Source organism: Mesoplodon densirostris, chromosome 19 (genome assembly GCF_025265405.1).
Source record: "Mesoplodon densirostris isolate mMesDen1 chromosome 19, mMesDen1 primary haplotype, whole genome shotgun sequence".
Taxonomy (NCBI): Eukaryota; Metazoa; Chordata; class Mammalia; order Artiodactyla; family Ziphiidae; genus Mesoplodon; species Mesoplodon densirostris.
In genome coordinates, this window is record NC_082679.1 from 16,131,150 (window position 1) to 16,148,335 (window position 17,186).

At 58.3% G+C, this 17,186-nt stretch overlaps 1 protein-coding gene across 2 annotated transcripts; it reads right to left on the bottom strand.

Annotated features, from left to right (window-relative positions):
* Nucleotides 1-1,146: 1,146 nt before the first annotated feature.
* ARHGAP33 (Rho GTPase activating protein 33) lies at nucleotides 1,147-12,437 on the bottom strand. Of its 2 annotated transcripts, XM_060085018.1 has the most exons (21): nucleotides 12,331-12,437; nucleotides 12,167-12,251; nucleotides 11,737-11,817; nucleotides 11,490-11,627; nucleotides 10,966-11,058; nucleotides 9,908-10,030; nucleotides 9,743-9,820; nucleotides 9,591-9,657; nucleotides 9,448-9,507; nucleotides 9,205-9,357; nucleotides 9,019-9,121; nucleotides 7,670-7,814; nucleotides 7,510-7,592; nucleotides 7,318-7,425; nucleotides 5,778-5,923; nucleotides 4,989-5,142; nucleotides 4,740-4,885; nucleotides 4,585-4,659; nucleotides 2,875-3,540; nucleotides 2,390-2,781; nucleotides 1,147-2,305 (listed from the first exon to the last, which is right to left on the bottom strand). In XM_060085018.1, exons 5-21 carry the CDS (start codon nucleotides 11,056-11,058, stop codon nucleotides 1,523-1,525), a joined length of 3,375 nt encoding a protein of 1,124 aa, XP_059941001.1. In that variant the 5' UTR covers nucleotides 11,490-11,627; nucleotides 11,737-11,817; nucleotides 12,167-12,251; nucleotides 12,331-12,437; the 3' UTR covers nucleotides 1,147-1,522. The 2 variants fall into 2 exon arrangements, with proteins under 2 accessions (XP_059941001.1, XP_059941000.1); XM_060085017.1 differs by having other exon boundaries at nucleotides 1,147-2,781.
* Nucleotides 12,438-17,186: the final 4,749 nt, after the last annotated feature.

Genomic DNA, 17,186 nt, shown 5'->3' on the forward strand with positions numbered 1-17,186 from the left:
ACAGGCATGTGGAGGACCCAGGGAGCTGTGGGGCACCTGGGCAACCATGCCAGCTCTCTGCTGTCACTCTCTGCAGGTCATGGGCCACAGCAAAGTCCAGAGGGGTGCAGCCTGGGACTCGGGCAGCAGTTCGAGTCCCAGCCCCAGCCTCTGCCCAGGGCACAGCCCCACAGCCAGGGTCAGCCTGGACCACTGCCTGGAGCCCAGATCAACAGTATGGATACCCTGAGCCCTGTGCCACCATCCATTTGCTCACCTGTGACCCCTCCCTCCAGTTGTCACCAACCCCAATTTCCCTGGCTGCCTCTTCTCTGATCAGGGACCCCCTGGGACCCCCAACTGTCCACTCGATGACCTGTGACCCCCAACCAACCCTGCTTCCCTCAGGGCCCTGCCCTGTACTCCAGCCTTCAGGACTCAGCCTCCCTGCTGGGGACTCAGAGCTCTGAGGAGCAGTTTGAGAGGAAGTTCTCAGCCAAGATCCGAGCCCTGCAGGGGCTGCGGCGGCACACACACAGGGCTGCCCTGCTGGACCCCCAGCCCTGTGAGCCCACCACCTGCCTACTGACCCACAGGGAAGCTTCCCACACCCTGGAGGCTGCTGGCAGGGAAGGCCGCGAGGGCAGGTGAAGCAGAGGGCCCTGAGCCCGGCCCCTGCCCCACCCCACCCTCCCCGGGCCATCCTGAGCTCCGTGGCCACCGGGTGGCAGCTCTAGTCTTTTACTCCTGCAGGTGCCCAGCCCTGAGCTGATCAGAGGAAGTCTCTTCTCCAGCCTGGAGAAGTGAGAAATGGGGCACTGGTGGGATGGCCACAGGCCCCTTCCTCATCCCTGAGATAACCCTCAGTCCAACCCTACCCGCCTGCCACCGCCCGCCCCCGGATGGATCTGCTGGAGGAGATCATAGCAGAGCTACAAGGTGGATGCCAACTTGAAGACAGGCCAGGCTCAAGCCCACTCCTGACACAAATTGTTAGGGCACCCATGGCCCCTTCTCTGCAGATAGCGCCCCTCAGAGTCTCCCAGGAGTGACTCGCCACTTAGCACCTGCTGAAATGATAAAATGAGAAAGCAACCCATCTGTTACTGCCTCTGTATTCACTGAGCCTGGCCCCAGCATGACACTAGCAGCCACATTTTCACCATTTTTATTCATTAATTTTGTCAGGTGGTTTAGTGGGGTATGTGGGGGGAGATGGCAGGAGCTGTCCCCCCACCCCCTGTGCACAGGACAGGACATGCTGGGAACTCCTGGAGAGAAAGGGAGGACAGGGAGTCAGCCTAACCCTCTCAGATCTGTGCAAGAGCCCCCAGGATGGAGGATGGTGGGGGGATGGGCATGCCCTTCAGCCCAGGGTAGGTAGGCTATGATAACAGGTTAGGGACCCACATCAGAGGCAAGTTACAAAGTTAGAAACCTGGGGTAGGGGTCAGGAGCTCAAGAAAATACAAAACAAGGGATAAGGTTGGACCAAGATCAGTGAAGGAGAAGAGAAAGTAGGAAGGTCTCTCCCAGCTCTGGCTCAACAGTAGCTTCGGGTCTGGCCCTCAGAGTGGAAGGACCAGCTGGGAGTGGGGTAGGGGGGTGGGGGACCAGCCCCCTCCCTTCCTTGCCCCCCACTCCTGTACAAGGACCCTCGGTGGTGCTCGCCCCCCCTCCCATAGGCTGGTGGGGCTGCCCTGTAGGGGAGAGGGTCTGGAGGGCCCCAGGGCCCAGGCACCCTGTGAGGGGTGTGGTGGCCCCAGGGGGCCCGCTGTTTCTGGGGGAGGCGGGGGGCTGGGGGACCAGGATCAGAGCGGCTTCTGGGGTGGGCCGGAGGGGAGGAGGAGCTGGAAGAGGCAGGTGAGGGACCCCTGGGCCCTAGGGCTAGGTTGACATAGAGGGGCTCAGGTCGGGTGGGGCGCCGGGCAGGGTGCTGGGGGGCTGAGTAGGCAAGGTGGTCATGGGGAAAGCAGGAGGCGGGTGGTGGGTAACTGAGCAGGAAGTCGGGGGACCTATGGAGTGGTGGTGATTGGCCAAGCATGCCGTACGAGGCATTGAGCCTATCTGGGGGCATGGAACGCAAAGGACTCCAGGACCGGGTGGGACCAGAGTAAGGGGACCCCTCGCCTGCCTCGATCTCATAGTACAGGTTCTCTCCTCTGTCCAGTGGTGCAGGGGGACCCAGGGGGCTCCTCCAGACTGGGGCCGGGGAGCTGGGCTGGAAGGATGGGGAGCCGAGGGGGTACAAGCCTGGTCTGGGGACCCCAAGGAAGGATGGCAGGCACTCCCGGGGGGCTGAGGAGAAGAAGCCAGGGGTAGGAACCTGTGGGGGGACAGAACACAGGAAGTGGGCTGCCATCTCTGGCACATCCCTGCGCCTCCCACCTGTCCTGAGCTGGGCACTGACCTGGGAAGGGCCCCTGGGTCCCCTCCTTGAGGTCCCCGTGGGCCGCTGGCTCCTCACCAGGCTGCCGTCGGCTTGTTGTCTCGGTAGGGAGGGTGGGGGTCCCGGAGCCCAGGCAGCTGGGTGGGCTAGGGAGCGGGGGGGTGGCCCACCCCCTGAGGTCCCTGGGGGCTCACTGCCCACCTCCGGGGACCGCGAGCCATGGAAAGGGGAGTGGGGAGCAGACGGGGTGCTGCCCTGCTCCTGCTGACTCTGTCTCTGAGCCACCTGCTGAGCCCGCTCAGCCAGGGCCAGGGCCATGAGGCGTGCTGGGTTTTTGGGAGGCGGGGGCGGGGCCCCCCCAGGGCGAAGGAGGGACAGGGGTGGGGGCAGCAGCGGTGAATCCATACCAGCACCTAGGAGAGGAGTGGGAAGAGGAGTCAGCAGGGTCTTGGGCGCGGCCTCAGGGCTGTGAGGGTGCGGGGTCGGGTGGGCTGGACAGGACTCACCATGCTGGCCTTGGGCTCCCCGGGGACCAGGCAGTGCCAGCTTGCTGCAGATCTCCTGTTGGCAGGTGTCGCTCAGCTGGGCCTCAGCTCCACGCAGCAGCAGGGGGATGAGATGGGGGCGCAGGCCTGGGCTGGGGCTGAGGGCTGGCGCTGGGGTGGCCGAGGCAGGTGTTCCCCCAGCCCCCAGCAGCTCCAGAACAGCGGGTGGCACCGATACAGCCAGGGGCTCTGAGATGTCCAGGGCAATGGGTGAGGCAGGGCCGGTGGGCCCACGGGGCGAGAGGGCCTGGGGGGTCATCCTGGGTGGAAAGGCAGAGGCGGGGGCCGGGGGTGCCGGGCTGGCGGGAGGTGCAGGGTCCCCTGGGGTGGGGCTGCTGCATCGAAAGGTGAGGGGATCAAAGTCAAGCCCCCGGAGCCCCTCCAGGCAGCGGGGTGGGCTGAAGTCCAGCTCGTCACCATCATCTAGCCAGGCTGAGGCTCGGTGTGAGGGGGAACCGGAGAGCGCCCCCAGCCCAGCTGCTGAGGACTCGGAGGACTCAGAGGACTCGGAGGACTCGGAGGACTCGGAGGATGACAGGCTTTCGCAGGAGCCAGCAGGTGCTGGGCCCACAGGAAAAGCATCACTGCTGGAGTGGGGTCGCCGTAGCCTGTGCAGCCTCTGGAGGCCTGGGAGGGCAGTGGGGGGGGCAGTTAGGGGTCAGGGGTCAGAACTTTACATACCCATATACATCAGTGAGAACAGGACACACCACCCAGTAAGTTGGGGAAATAACATGAAGAGGCACATCCCTGGATAGGGTCACAATGGCTGGGAATCCAGGGAGAGCTGTTCAGACTCATGGGTGATAAAGGAAATAAATGGCAAGTCCATAAAGAGAATCCTTCCAGACCCAAAGGCAAGAATGAAGTCTGACGACCCCACTGGCTGTGAGCATGAGACCAGCAAGATCTCATACACAGTGGCTGGGAGTACAGCGTGGGGCGACCACGTCTGGGAAATACTTGGGCCTTGTCTTGTACAGTTGGACGTGAGCATACCGTAGAGTATGCACCTCCACTCCTGGGCGAGCTCATCAGAGCCCCCAGATCCATCAGGAAGAGGGACGGACAAGCAACTCCCAAGGGGATACCCACACATGGAACACTAGAGAGTGGCGGAGAGGAAGGAGGCTGAGCTACACTCGGCAGCACGGACGGCAGCCTGTAATGTAGTGGGGAGTGAATCCACATAGAGCACGATACCGCTTTTAATGACACCCTTTAATTAAAGTTTCAAAACAACTAGAACTTCGCAGTATGTTACTGATGCCTGCACCTGTATGTGATAAAACTGTAAACGCAAAGGGATGAAGACTATCAGATTTGGAGGATGCCTGTGGGGGGGAGGCAGCAGGTGGGAGGGGGAGGAGTTCGCGGGTAACGAAGGGGCGCTCTCTTCTGGCCAGTGGGTTCATGAGTGTTCATTATACTATTTAATTTTGTTTTCCAAACGGGATGAATAAAAGACTTTGAAAGGACGCTGCATGGACCAGTGATCACAGTGCATCATGAAACAAGGGTGAAGCTTTATCCAACTTATTGTACCTATGGTCCAGATTAAAAACGAAACACTCCAAGACCCCCAAACCTGAAAACACCACTTGGAGGCCAGCTCAGGGCCCAGCCCCTCCCAGCTCCACCTGGGCATAGGCAGCGCTGCCCTGTGCTCACCAGCCCCGCTGGCCTGCGATGACAGAGACTCCTCACTCTTGGTAGATCTCAGCGTGACGGTGTCAGGTCGGCTGCCTGCAGGGAGAGGAAGAAGGGTCATGGGGGGCACTACGCAGTGCCTCTCTGACCACCACGCCAGCTGCCCGGCCTCTGACCTGAAGGCGGCGGTCGGGCACGGGTGCCCCCTAGCCAGGGAAGAGGCTTCTTTCGGGGGATGCTGGGGCCCCGGCCCAGGGCAAAGAAGGTCTTCCAGCTGCTACCCCCAGGCTTCCGCTGTTTCTCGCCTCTCTCCCCTTTCCTCCTGGAGTTTGGGTGAGACACAGGAGGCAGGCTGAGAGCTAGGGCCCCCAGGCTGGCCCCTCCGCTTCCAGGCCGGCCCCTCCCCTTCCAGGCCTCCCACTCACCTTTCCACAGGTGAAGCTGGGGCCTTGGAAGTTGTGGGCTCGGTGGGCGTCCCCAGCCGGCCCTGGGTGCGAGCCTGGGCTTCTTCCAGCGTCAGCAGGCGAGTGGAGGGGCCGCTGCCCGCAAGGGACTTGGGCCTGGGGAGGAGGCAGCGGCCTGGGAAGTCGGGAAAGGGGGCAGCCGTCAGCTCTGGGACCATTCAAGGCCACAGGCAAAGCCAAGCGCTACAGCCCAAGCCCCGGCCCAGCAGCGTGCCCACCCGGGCTGGCAAGGCAGGGGGCCAGGGCGGATCAGGCGGGAACGGGTGGGCAGCAGGCAGGTGAGGAGGAGGCGTGAGGCAGAACGAGCTGATGAGGAGGCAGCTCCCAGCAGCCAGCGAGGACAGCGGCTCTGGCTTCAGTTACCTCGAGCCAGAGGGCCCTCCGACGTGCTGAATCCTGACTGGGCTGGGGTCCGGGGCAGGGCGGGGAGTCTGGGTGGGGCCGGGGCGGGGTCAAGTCTGGGGACCTCCCACCTCCTCCCAGGTGGACCCAAGGCCCCGAGCGCCCCCAGGAGCTACAAGGGGTGAAGGAAGAACGATGTCCGGGCCAAGAAGTGGGGATCCTGAGCGTAGGAGCTGAAATGAGAAGGGGGGGGAGGGGAGGGAGAGGCCGGGGCGGGGTCCTCAAGGAGCCAGAAGGGAGGTCCAGCTTCAGTGGGATAGGGATGGGGCTGGGAGCCCACCTGCCCTCCCGCTGCAGCCCGGACAATGAGGGGGCAGTAGTCAGGACACCGGGGGTGGGTGGGCATACCTGCAGGGTCAAGGCCAGCAGAGGTGAAAGTGTCACTGAACAGGACGTCCACGTGGGTGAGCAGGAATTCCACCACCACCGACTGCACCCGCACCTCCCGGAAGGCTGCTGCCCCCCCCAGCCCCACTGACTCCAGCTCCATGGACCTGGATGGGAGGAGGGGGAGGGTGGCCGGGTGCCTGGAGCCCCAGCTGGTGGGTTCTGGCCAGGTGAGGTAGGGAGCCTTGGAAGCAATGACTATCATTCAATGTCTCTGACCCTGTCAAACTAAAACTGCATTCTCAACCCTTCCCCGAACCTGCTCCCTCCCTGCCTATCCAATCTCAGTCAGTGTACTTCTTCTACTGGCTCAAGCCAAACACCCTAGAATTGTCCTTGACCCCTCTTTCCCTCACACTCACATCCAATCTCAGCAGACCCTGTGGGCTCCACCCACAAAGTCTAACCAGAATCTACACTCTGCTCCTCCACTGCCCCCACCCTGGCCCAGCCTCCATCCTCCCTCCTGGACCATCACACAGCCTCCTCCCTGGACTCCCTGCTCCCATCCCGCCCCTACAGTCTGCTCCCCACACACAGCCAGAGGGAGCCTGTGAACCCCTGAGTCAGATCAGGGCCCTCCTGGCTCAGAGCCCTCCTCTGGCTGCATCTCACTCCTGGTAAAAGCCAAAGTCCTCACTATGACCCACAACCCATAAGTCCCTCCCCTACCTGGTCCATCACCTCTCTGACCTTACTATCTCCTCCCCCTCAACCCCTCCCTCACTCACTCAGCTCCAGTCACACTGGCCCCTCTGCTGCTCCTCCAAAACACTAGGCCCTGGACCCAGCCCCAGGACCTTTGCACTTGCTATTCTCTCTGCTTAGTTTGCTCCTCCTCAGATATCCACATGGGTCCTTCCCTCACCTTCTGCAGGTATCAACTGAAATGTTACCTTCTCAATGGAGTTTTCCCCACCCACTTCATTTAAAATTGTAAACCTCTATATTCCAGGTCTGTCTTTATTTTTTCCCCTGTAGTTCTTATACCTACCATGTACCATCTATTTTATTTATTTACTTATCTGTTTCCCAAGAAGAACTGAACTCCTCCAGGACAGAGAACTTGCCTGTCTTGGTCACCATCAAATCCTCTGGGGCTTACCCTGCTGCTGGCCATGGAAGACTTCTTCCTGAAGCCTTCACTGCCAATCTAAACATTTCAAATGCCATGGCCCTGCAGATCTCCCTTCCCCACTTTGTAATCTTTCTCCTTGCCACTCATCACCATCAGACAGTGCTCTGTGTTTTTCTTGTAATGGTTCACTGTCATCTCCTGCATGAGAATGTGAGCCCAGAGCACAGGTTCCTGCTCACTACTGTGTCCCCGGTGCTGAGAACAGGGACTGGCACACTGGCATCCAACACTTAAGAAATATGTGAAATGAACAAGAGAGCAAAAGCTGGGTGGGTTCCTGGGGTGGGGTAGGCGTAGGGGGAGACTCAAGGCCGAGCCTGTGGGAGGGAGCTAGGGGGGCAGGCTGGTGAGCTGCCAGCTTACCGTAGCAGGTTGGGTGCCCAAACGATGGCCAGGTTGCGGGCATGCATGCTGGTGTTGGCACTGTGTCTCGCCATGCGGGCCAAGTGCCTCAGCAGGTACTCCAGGGTCCTGGGGGTGGAAGCGGAGGGGGACGCCTGAGCCTCAACTCCCTTGGGAGCCCACCACAGCCCTTCCCTGCCCCTCCTGGTTTACCTGTAGTGCGGCGGGGGCAGCTGCTGGATGACGTCGTGGACCCGCACCAGGCGTTCCTCCTCCCCAGGCACTGACATGGCTTCCTGAGATTGTGCGGGCATGAATGAGGGGGGCCACACGCCTCCCAGCACCCTCCAACCTTGCCAGTGCCCTCACTCACGCTGAACTTCCCGTAGAGCTGGTATGTGAGCAAGGGGTTCGGCAGCTCTCGGAAGTAGAGCTTGCAGAGGGAGGACACGCTGTGGATGTCCTGCAGGAAGGCGGGGCCAGACAGTTCAGGGATCCTCTCACTGTCAAACTCATGCCTGAGGCCACCAGGTCAAGGAGGAGGAAGATTCGGGTCAGAGCTAGCCCACCTGGCCGTGTCCTTCCCCCACCCCCTAAAGTGTCCACAGGTGGATGCAATTCTTTTCCTGTGCTGGGCCCTTCAGAGGCTCTCAGAACCTTACTGAGCCCCCTTCCCCCCAACAACCCTATGTGCCAAAGACAAGGGCACCCCACTTACAGAGGAGGACACTGAGGCTCAGGTGGGAGATGCCCTGCTTGTAGCTACCCAAGGCTATCTGCCTCCACAGTGTGACTGGGCTCTGTCCACAAAGTTGTGCCATTTTCCTGGCTCCAAGAGGTCACACTGGAAAATGCGGCTGAAATCCCAGCGGCCCCTGCTCACAACCTGGCGGTGTCCCACCCTCTCAGGTAAAAGCTCTATACACGTGACCTCGGCCTCATCTCTCACTGCCCCAGGCTCCACGCTCTTGCTTCACGGCCCCCTGTCAGCGTGGAAGCCCATGCCTCACTGCTTCCCACCTCTTCGACTGTTGTTATGCATGCTGCCCCTTCTGGGCTCAGAACCCATCCTGTGGTTCCCCTCTTACTCCCAGTAAAAGCCCAAATCCTAACAGTCATCAAAAAGGCCCCGCGTGCTCTGCCCCTAATCATTTCGCAGACATCATCTCCTGCTGCTTTCCCTTCACGCTGGCTGGTCCCTCCAACGTGGATAAGCACATGGCTCGCTCCCTCACCTCCTCCACAGCGAGCTCTCCCCCAGGAGGCCTTCTCCGCCCACCCTACTGAAAACCGCAATACCCCTCCCTGGTTTCTTATTATGATCCTCCTTACCCCTGTCTTTTTTTCTCCATACCACTCGTCACCTATTGTAAACTCTCTCATTTCTTTGTTTGGCTCCCCCTCTAGCACGTGGGCCCCGTGAGGGCAGGAGTTTCTGGTTGTCTCATTCACCACTGCGTCCCCAGTGCCTAGTGCTTGGCATGTGGCAGGTGCTCAGTGAAGGCCGACCCCTCTGCTTTGAGTGCTTGTTCTGCTCTCACCTTTCAGACTTCAGCTGGGGTGTCACTTCCTCAAGGAAGCCTTCCCTGCCCCCACCCCGGTCCAACCCTGCCCTGTGCCCTCCCAATAACTCTGTGTCCCCAGCACATGGCACAGGGCCTGGAATAGAGATGATGCTCAATAAATGTTTGCAGAGGGAAGGGGTTGGTGGAGGGTCCTCACCGTAGCCTCTGGATGTTGGATGACACACCCGAGAGCCGATAGATTCCATCTACCACCCCATGAGCCTCGATAAACTCAGAGCAGCAGCGAAGCACCTGGGGCACTGGGAGAAACAGCGGGGTCAGGGCTGGACAGGTTGCAGCCTGGGTGGGACGATCGGGCAGGGCAGGTGGGCCCGGGCCTCACCATCCTGGCCTGAGTTGCTGAGGTGCTCTCCAAGGTCACAGCCGAACACCCTCTGCCGCAAGATGCCCCGCTGCCGCAGCCGCTGCCGGGAAGGGCGGGAGTGCATGAAGGTGCGGAGGAGGCCGGCCAGTTTCCCACGCGGCCGGGGCACAGCTGTGGGAGTAAAGGCGGGTCACACAGGGTCAGTGCAGCCCCTGGTCTGGTGGGGTGGGAGGCAGGGGCCACGCCCCTCGTTTGCATTACCTGAGGTCAGAGAGGAGATACCCTGGGGAGCTGGGACACCACCCGGGGGACCGTCGGCATCTGTGGGGCGAACAAGGGGTGGAAAGGATGGATGGCAGGCAAAGGATGCAGGAGGGCCTCCCCACTTTGCCCAGGACACTCACCCCCCTTTAGTCCTGGACCCGGCCGCTCTGTGAACAGCTCCACACACTCGCTGGGGAAGAATCCGACCTGAGGAGGGTTTGGGGTCAGTGACTGGGCCATCTGAGCTGGCGCGGTGCCCCGACCCCACCTGTCCACCCCAAGCCAGGCTCACCTGGAAGCCCCGCTTGCCCCGCCACCAGCTCCGATCCTCCGTGGGCGGCATGTCGATCACTGAGACAATGTCTCCCACCTGGGAGTGGGCAGGTGTGAGGAGGGAGGGTCAGAAGGCGCAGGGGAAGTGGGGACCCAGCTGGAGTCTGCTCCTCCACAGCCTCACCTCAAAGGACAGCTCGTCTGGTGCCTGGGCCGTGTACCGCTTCACCACGTGGGCAGCGGCCACCGCAGGGATATTGAGTGAGGCCTCCTCACTGAGGAGCAGTCGCCGGCCGTGGTTGTCCAGCTGCGATGGAAGGGAATGTGGCAGGGAGAGGCCAGAGGAAGGCGATAATAAAGACAGAGAATGTTCCTCCATGCCCAATGGAGGCCACCACCTGTCCCCCACCCAAAAGCCCCTGTCACTCAGTGCTATTCCCTTCACTCAGTGCTATTGGTCAAACACCTACATTCTTGCCCCTCCCAAAACAAAGCCCTTTCCATGTCCCAGGACTCCCCTGCCCAAAGTCTTTCTGATACACCCCTGCACCCTCGTCCTCCACAGCAGACACTGCACATCTGCTATCTAAAAACCTGCTGCTTGGGGCTTCCCTGGTGGCACAGTGGATAAGAGTCCGCCTGCCAATGCAGGGGACATGGGTTTGAGCCCTGGTCCAGGAATATTCCACATGCCATGGAGCAACTAGGCCCGTGCACTACAACTAGTGAGCCTGCGCTCTAGAGCCTGTGAGCCACAGCTACTGAAGCCCGTGTGCCACAACTACTGAAGCTCACATGCCTAGAGCCCGTGCTCCGCAACAAGAGAAGCCACCGCAAGGAGAAGCCCGCGCACCACAACAAAGAGTAGCCCCTGCTCCCCACAACTAGAGCGTGCAGCAACGAAGACCCAACGCAACCAAAAAAAAAACAAAACAAAACAAAACAAAAAACCCGCTGCTTTAAGCCACTCTTAGCCCGGCATTCTGTGAGCTACAGCCAAACCTATTTCTAACCAATATACCTTGAAATTCTCACATCCCTACAGCTCAACACCTGCGTGCACATGCGCGCGCACACGTTTTTCCCTCATAGGCAAGCGCCCACACAGACACTGAAATACCAGCGTCTCCTCCACTCCTACTCGTTTCTTTCCTGTGCCCACACGCACCCTCCCAGGCTGGTTCTTGCTCCCCAGACATCCCTCACTCACTCCCAGCTCCAAGCCCTCCTGCCCGGGCCCACCTCCATCCAGGTGAGCACGGGCCCACAGTTGAGGTTACTGTCCACCAGCCCTGACAGGGTCTCCAGGTACTGCAGCAGCAGCGGCACCAGCATCTGGGGGCAGGTGGTCAGAGTGGGCTATGTGAGAAGACCCCGCCCAAGACAGCCCACTGCCCTCCTGTACTGCCCTAGCTCGCCTCTGGCAGAGCCGAAATTCAACCTGTACGCATGGGCGCTGCTCCACGCGCTCTTAAGTACTGAAATGCTGTCGTATCAATCGGTTAAATAGACTATGCCGAGTCCCTGTGTGCCCCCATTGCTCTGGCCATTCTGAGCCTTCCATGGAACCCCCGGGGACTCCCTATGATCCTACAACTAAAGGGAGTCTCCAGAACCCTGCTGCAGTTCTAAGGTCTCTGACTGGCTGGGACCCGGGCCATACCAGTGCTTGAATATTTACCTATTCCCATGCCTCGATGGTTTCACACATCTCTGATGAGGACACACCTTGGCTGAGGTAGGGGCTGGGACAACAAGTAGTTTACCTGGGCAGCCCTGGCACCCTCTGGGGGTGGGGGAAGCTCTGGGAGGCAGGAAAACCTCCGGTCAAATATGCACCGGTGGAGGTGGGCGTCCAGGGAACGGAAGTCATCGTAACTGCGAAGAACTGGCCAGGAACGGCCCTGTGGGAGTGGGAAGGACAGGAGGGAGCAATGGTTCCGTTATCCTGAGCTGAGGACCGTGGCAACCAGTCCGCCAGGCTCGATGAGAGGCAGGGGTGGATGGCCTCACCTGACAGGTCACCTGAACCCCAAACACCAGTTCATTCTCTCCAGAGAAGCTGGGACCTTCACGCTCTGGAGACAGCAGGAGCTGTAGAGGGAAACAAAGGTCCAGGTGAGGGTCTCACTTTTTTCCAGCCCTGACCTCTCCAGGTTGGCAGTATCTAAGGATGGGTCTGTGTCCCCCTCCTGAGCCTCCCCAAAGGCAGGGCCTGGTGATGTCTCCGTCAGAGCACAGGGTCCTGGCACAAAGCATACACCTAACGAAAAGTTGTTGCTGAATGAATAAAGGAACGAATGAATGAACAACTCTCCGCTTCTGCCCTGCAGCTCCTGCCACTGAGCAGCCAGTCCCAAGGGCGGGTTTCAGTGCTCAAGTGGCTGATACTGCTTCAGGGTTGGGTGGGATCTTGCCTACCCACTTGGTGCAGCCCCCATACCTGAATGTGGCCGAAGTCAACGTTCTCGTAGTGGAAATGGGCACAGTCAGCCAGCCGGGGAAAGGGACCTCGAGGAGCCGAGAGCCTGGGGGACAGGTGACAGGTCACTAGTGGCTCCTGCACTTGGTTCCCCTCCTAAGTTGAGCCTCTCCTTCACCTCTCACCTCTTCCCAGGCTTGCCCTTCACACTGGGCCCCCCAGCTGGGGGCAGGGGCTGCACTGAGCCTTCCCCTGGGCCATCCAGGCTGTCAGTGCTGCGAGCCTGTAGAGCAGAAAGAAGACTCAGAGGCCCCCAGAGATGGGAGCAGAGAGACAACGGGAGCATTGTTATCTGTCAGCCTGGGCCTGCGGGCCCGAATTGCTCCATACACTGCCCTGAGCAGGGAGAAGACGGGTAGGTCAGGGGGAGGTAAAGGCTGGGCTGAGGGTAGGTCTGCTTCTTCGTGTGTGGTCTGGGGTGGGGGGCTGGCAGGGCAGGGCCCACGGGTGAATTAGGGAAAGAGCATTTTGGTACCATCTCTCCCCATTTAAAACCCTCCTGTAGCCCCAGCAGAGTATAGTCATCTCCTGTCTGTGCCTCTCCACGCCTTTCATAGACATCTGGACAGTCACTGCTCCCATCTTATCAGTCTTCCTGCTTCCACCTCTCCCTCCCTGCCAGCTTCTTCACAGCAAGAGCCAGTATAACTTTCACAAAACACAAATCTGCCTCTGTCTCTCCACAGGTCATGAATCTTCAATGGCTCCCTGTTGTCTTTAAGATAAAGTCTACATATTCTGGTCTGTTTACCTCTCCAGCCTCATCTCTTCCCATTGCCTCTGCTCTCAGAGCTCTCAAACTTCTAAGAGTCCAACAAAAGTACCATCTTCTCATTTCCTTCTAGGGCTTTGCAAAGGCTGTTCCTGCTGCATGGAACACTCTTCCCCATCCTTTCCCTGTCTTTTCACTTATCCCTCAGGTCTCAACTCTCATGTTCCCACTTCTCGGAAGTTCTCCCTGACCCTTCAGGCTGTGTCAGGCCCCTCTTCTGGACTCCCGCATCCCCTGAGCCACCCCCATCCCAGGCTTGATGATGTTGCCTGAGCTTCCCTCATTACAGCCTTGAGCACTCTGAGATGTTCCTGTCTGGTGACAGTCCAATGGAGGAGTCCATCTCCCCCACTGGACTGGGGCTGAGTCCCTAGTCCCCCAGCATTGCCCAGAACAGAGCTGGGCACAGAACTGATGCTCCTCACAGGTTGGGTTGTGCCTGACTTCTCTCTGGGTCCCAATGCCCAGTGCCAGCTCAGTCATACAGCGGGGGCTGGGTAAAATCTGATGAATAAATTAACCATCTGCCAGATGAGGATTCCTCAGGCTGGGCTCTAGCCTCTCCCTCCTTCGTATCCCTACAACGCCGACTTCATCCTTTGGGTCTCACCCTTGGGTGGGTCCCTCTCCAGCCCATGAAGCTCCCCAAGGCAGGAGGGGATCTGACTTTCTCTGTGCCTGGAGCAAAGGGGCTACACAGAGGTCTCAGTGAATGTTAAGTGAGCGAATGAGGGAATGAATGGATGAATGAGCAGGAGCAGCAGGGTGGGAGAGGGAGATGGTGGGGGAGGGCGGATGAGGGCAAGAAGATGGAGAGGACCCAAGGATCACATCGGGGTACAATGCACGCTCGGGATTAGGGTGGAGTAAGGAGGAGGGTAGCAGCTGGAGAGGCTCAAGTAAAGGTTCAGGCTGATGGGGGATAAGGGAGGGTTGGTTGAGAGGGACTGGGAAGAGGTGAGAAAGACGAGAAGGAGAAGAAAAGGGTCAGGCTGAGGATGGAGCCGGGTGGGGGTGGGGCTCAAGAATGAGAAACCGGCTGATGGTAGGAGGAGGAGGGGTCTAGGCCAGGGAGGGGTGGAGGCTGGGATGGGGACGCTGAGGATGGCTCTGGGATAGGGCCTGGTGAAGGACCCAGACAGCCTCAGCAGGCCCCTGCGGGGGCCACTTGGAGGATGCGGGGTCCTTCCCTGGACCAGCCCTTTTTCCTCCCAAGTCTGGGTCTTCGGCTACTGTCACCCCCATCCAGGGCGTGGAAGGGGGATGCGCGCTGAGGGGGCGGGGCTCGGGTAAGAGCTCGGGCCCAAGACCGGGCCGGGGTACGAGAGGGACCGCGGTGAGGGGTGAGGGGCGGCGCAGGCCGCGGGCTCGGGCGGGGCCGGGGGCGGGGCGCGCGGGGCGTGGCCCCGCGCGGACAGACTGACTTCGCCGCCAGATTGACGGCCGCGTGGGCGCCTCACCACCATGGTCGCGTAGCCTCCTCAGGCGCCGGCCGCGCTGGACCCCTCGCTCGTCGTCCTCGTCGCCGATGCCGCCGCCATGGCGACACAAAGGGGAGGGCGCGAGCTGCGCGCGGGCGGCTGCAGGCCCCGCCCCTAACGGCCGCCCGTGGCTCCGGCACTAGCCTCACAGGGGCGGGGGCAATGCGGGACGCGGCGCAACGTCTCATTGGCTCCACCCTTGGCCTTAGGACGACGCCCCGCCCACCTGGCGGATTTTCATTGGCTTGGGTCTCATTTCTGGCTCGGTCTCTGCGGTCCCGCCCAGCGAAGTTTGACAGCGCCACGCCTATGCCTGCTTTTCATTGGCCGTCATTCCCCTCCTGAGACACACCCTCAGGTTCTTTATGCTTTGCTTCTAACATTTCTAACACTAAGCAGTGGACCCTTCCCTAGTCCACTGTCAGTGACCGCTCCTCTGCCACTTTCAATTGGCTTCTCCCATGGCCTCAAGCTTTTCTCCATCCCCTAAGCAGCTCTTCAAAGTCTCGATCTCCTGACCCCACTTTGTCAGTCCTTGACCCCTCCCCTGCCCACAGAATACTAGCAACATTGGCCCCTGGATGTTTTTCACTGGCTCAGATGCCCTGCCTGGGACATAACCCTAGGCAATCTGCGACTTAGCCTCCCCCTACTCACTGGACATTTTCCTTGCCTCCTCCTCTACTGCTTCTTACAGGCTGGCCTCCAGCCTTGACCCCTTTTCCTAGGAATAAATTTAGCCTGCATGCCTGAACATGACCACGCCTCCCATAAAGCCAGTCCCAGTTGTTCCCGCTGTTGACTGAGGCTCAGAAAACACTCTGTAGGGACTTCCCTGGTGGCTCAGGGGATACGGGTTCGAGCCGTGGTCCGGGAAGATCCCACATGCCGCGGAGCAACTAAGCCCGTGTGCCACAACTACTGAGCCTGCGCTCTAGAGCCTGCAAGCCACAACTACTAAGCCTGCATGCCACAACTACTGAAGCCTGCACACCTAGAGCCTGTGCTCTACAACAAGAGAAGCCACTGCAATGAGAAGCCTGCGCACCGCAACCAGGAGTAACCCCCGCTTGCCGCAACTAGTGAAAGCCCGCGCGCAGCAACAAAGACCCAACACAGCCAAAAATAAATAATAAATAAATAAATAAATAATAAATAAATAAATGAATAAAGCTCTCTGATCCCTGGCCAGGTATGTACATTAAAAAAAGAAAGAAAGAAAGAAAAAGAAAACACTCTGTAACAAAGCCCTTTCCGAGAGAACTTGCCATTGGTCATGCCCTCAACAAGGCCCTCGAAGGTACATCCTTGATCCACCCATTCATTCATTCAAAAACTCTGATCGCTTAATTTGTGGATATATCAGTAACCAAAACAGGGAAAATATACCCTGCCCACATGGAGCTCAAAAGCTAGTGGGAAAAGACAGTTTACAAAATAAGTATTTTAAAATATAGAATATTAGAAGGCAATAAGTTCTATGGATAAAATTTAAGCCAAGATTGGGGAAAGGGAGTGCTGACGGAGGGGTAAATTTACAGCTACTTATTTCAGTTTATTGAACTTGCTGACTTCACTTCCATAACAGGGATTTCCCACATGAATTTCCCTCCGACCGGAGTATTCTCTGCGCGCCCCACCCCCCCCGCCCCATTAAAACTCGACTGCAAATTCTTTCACACTCCTCTCATGAAAAAGTAGAGTCTATCTCCATCTGGGCAGGATTGTGACAACTTCAACCAATAGAGAATAGGAATGAATAGAAATTGACACTATGTGATTTCCAAGGCTATGTAGTAAAAGGCAAAGGCATTCTTTGTCTACTGGAATGACTGGCTCTGGAGCCTTGAGGCATCATGTGAGAAGTGCAACTCTGCTGAGGTAGTCGTGCTCTGAGGAAGCATAAACCACATGGAGAGACCTTGTGTAGGCACTACAGTCCGTAGTTCCAGCTTAAAGTCATCTGAGCCCTGATGTCAGACTTGGGAGTGAAGAAGCTCCAGAGATTCCACCCCCAGTTGTCAAGCCACCTTTGTCTTCCCAGCTGAACCCCTAGACATCATGGAGCAGAGACAAACTGTCCCCAACTGTGCCCTGTCCAAATATCTGACTCACAGAATCCATGAGCATAATAAAATGATTGTTTTATGCCACTAAGTTTTGGGGTGGCTTGTAACCCAGAAATAGTAATTAAGATGGCCCTTTGTTAGTTATTAATTCCTACCTGTCTCAGCTCAAATATAACTTCCTCAGGAAAATTTCTAGGTCCCACTCACCCCCCAAGATCAGATTCTGCTACTATAAACATCTTTTTTTCTCCTTATATCTAAGCAGCTATTTCCTTCTTTTGATTTTATTTAAATGTATGGTTTGTTCAAAAAGACTGAAAACAAATATTTACTATGTCTGTGACATACAGAAGCTACTTTTTAAAAAATAAATTTATTTATTTATATTTTTTATTTTCGGCTGTGTTGGGTCTTCGTTGCTGCACGCGGGCTTTCTCTAGTTGCGGTGAGCAGAGGCTGCTCTTTATTGTGGTGCGTGGGCTTCTCATTGTGGTGGTTTCTCTTGTTGAGGAGCACGGGCTTCAGTAGTTGTGGCTCGCGGGCTCTAGAGCGCAGGCTCAGTAGTTGTGGCACACGGGCTTAGTTGCTCCGTGGCATGTGGTATCTTCCCGGACCAGGGCTCGAACCCGTGTCCCCTGCGTTGGCAGGCGGATTCTTAA

Bases quoted from the DNA above. Each gene is read 5' to 3' on its own strand.
- ARHGAP33 (XM_060085017.1), bottom strand. From the start codon at position 11,058: ATGCTGGTGCCGCTGCTGCTGCAGTACCTGGAGACCCTGTCAGGGCTG. The intron at 4,660-4,739 runs GTCAGAGGCCGG...CTCTCCCTGCAG, and splicing joins TGCCCGACCGCCGCCTTCAG to GCAGCCGACCTGACACCGTC. The intron at 3,541-4,584 runs GTGAGCACAGGG...CTGCCCTCCCAG, and splicing joins ATCGCAGGCCAGCGGGGCTG to GCCTCCAGAGGCTGCACAGG.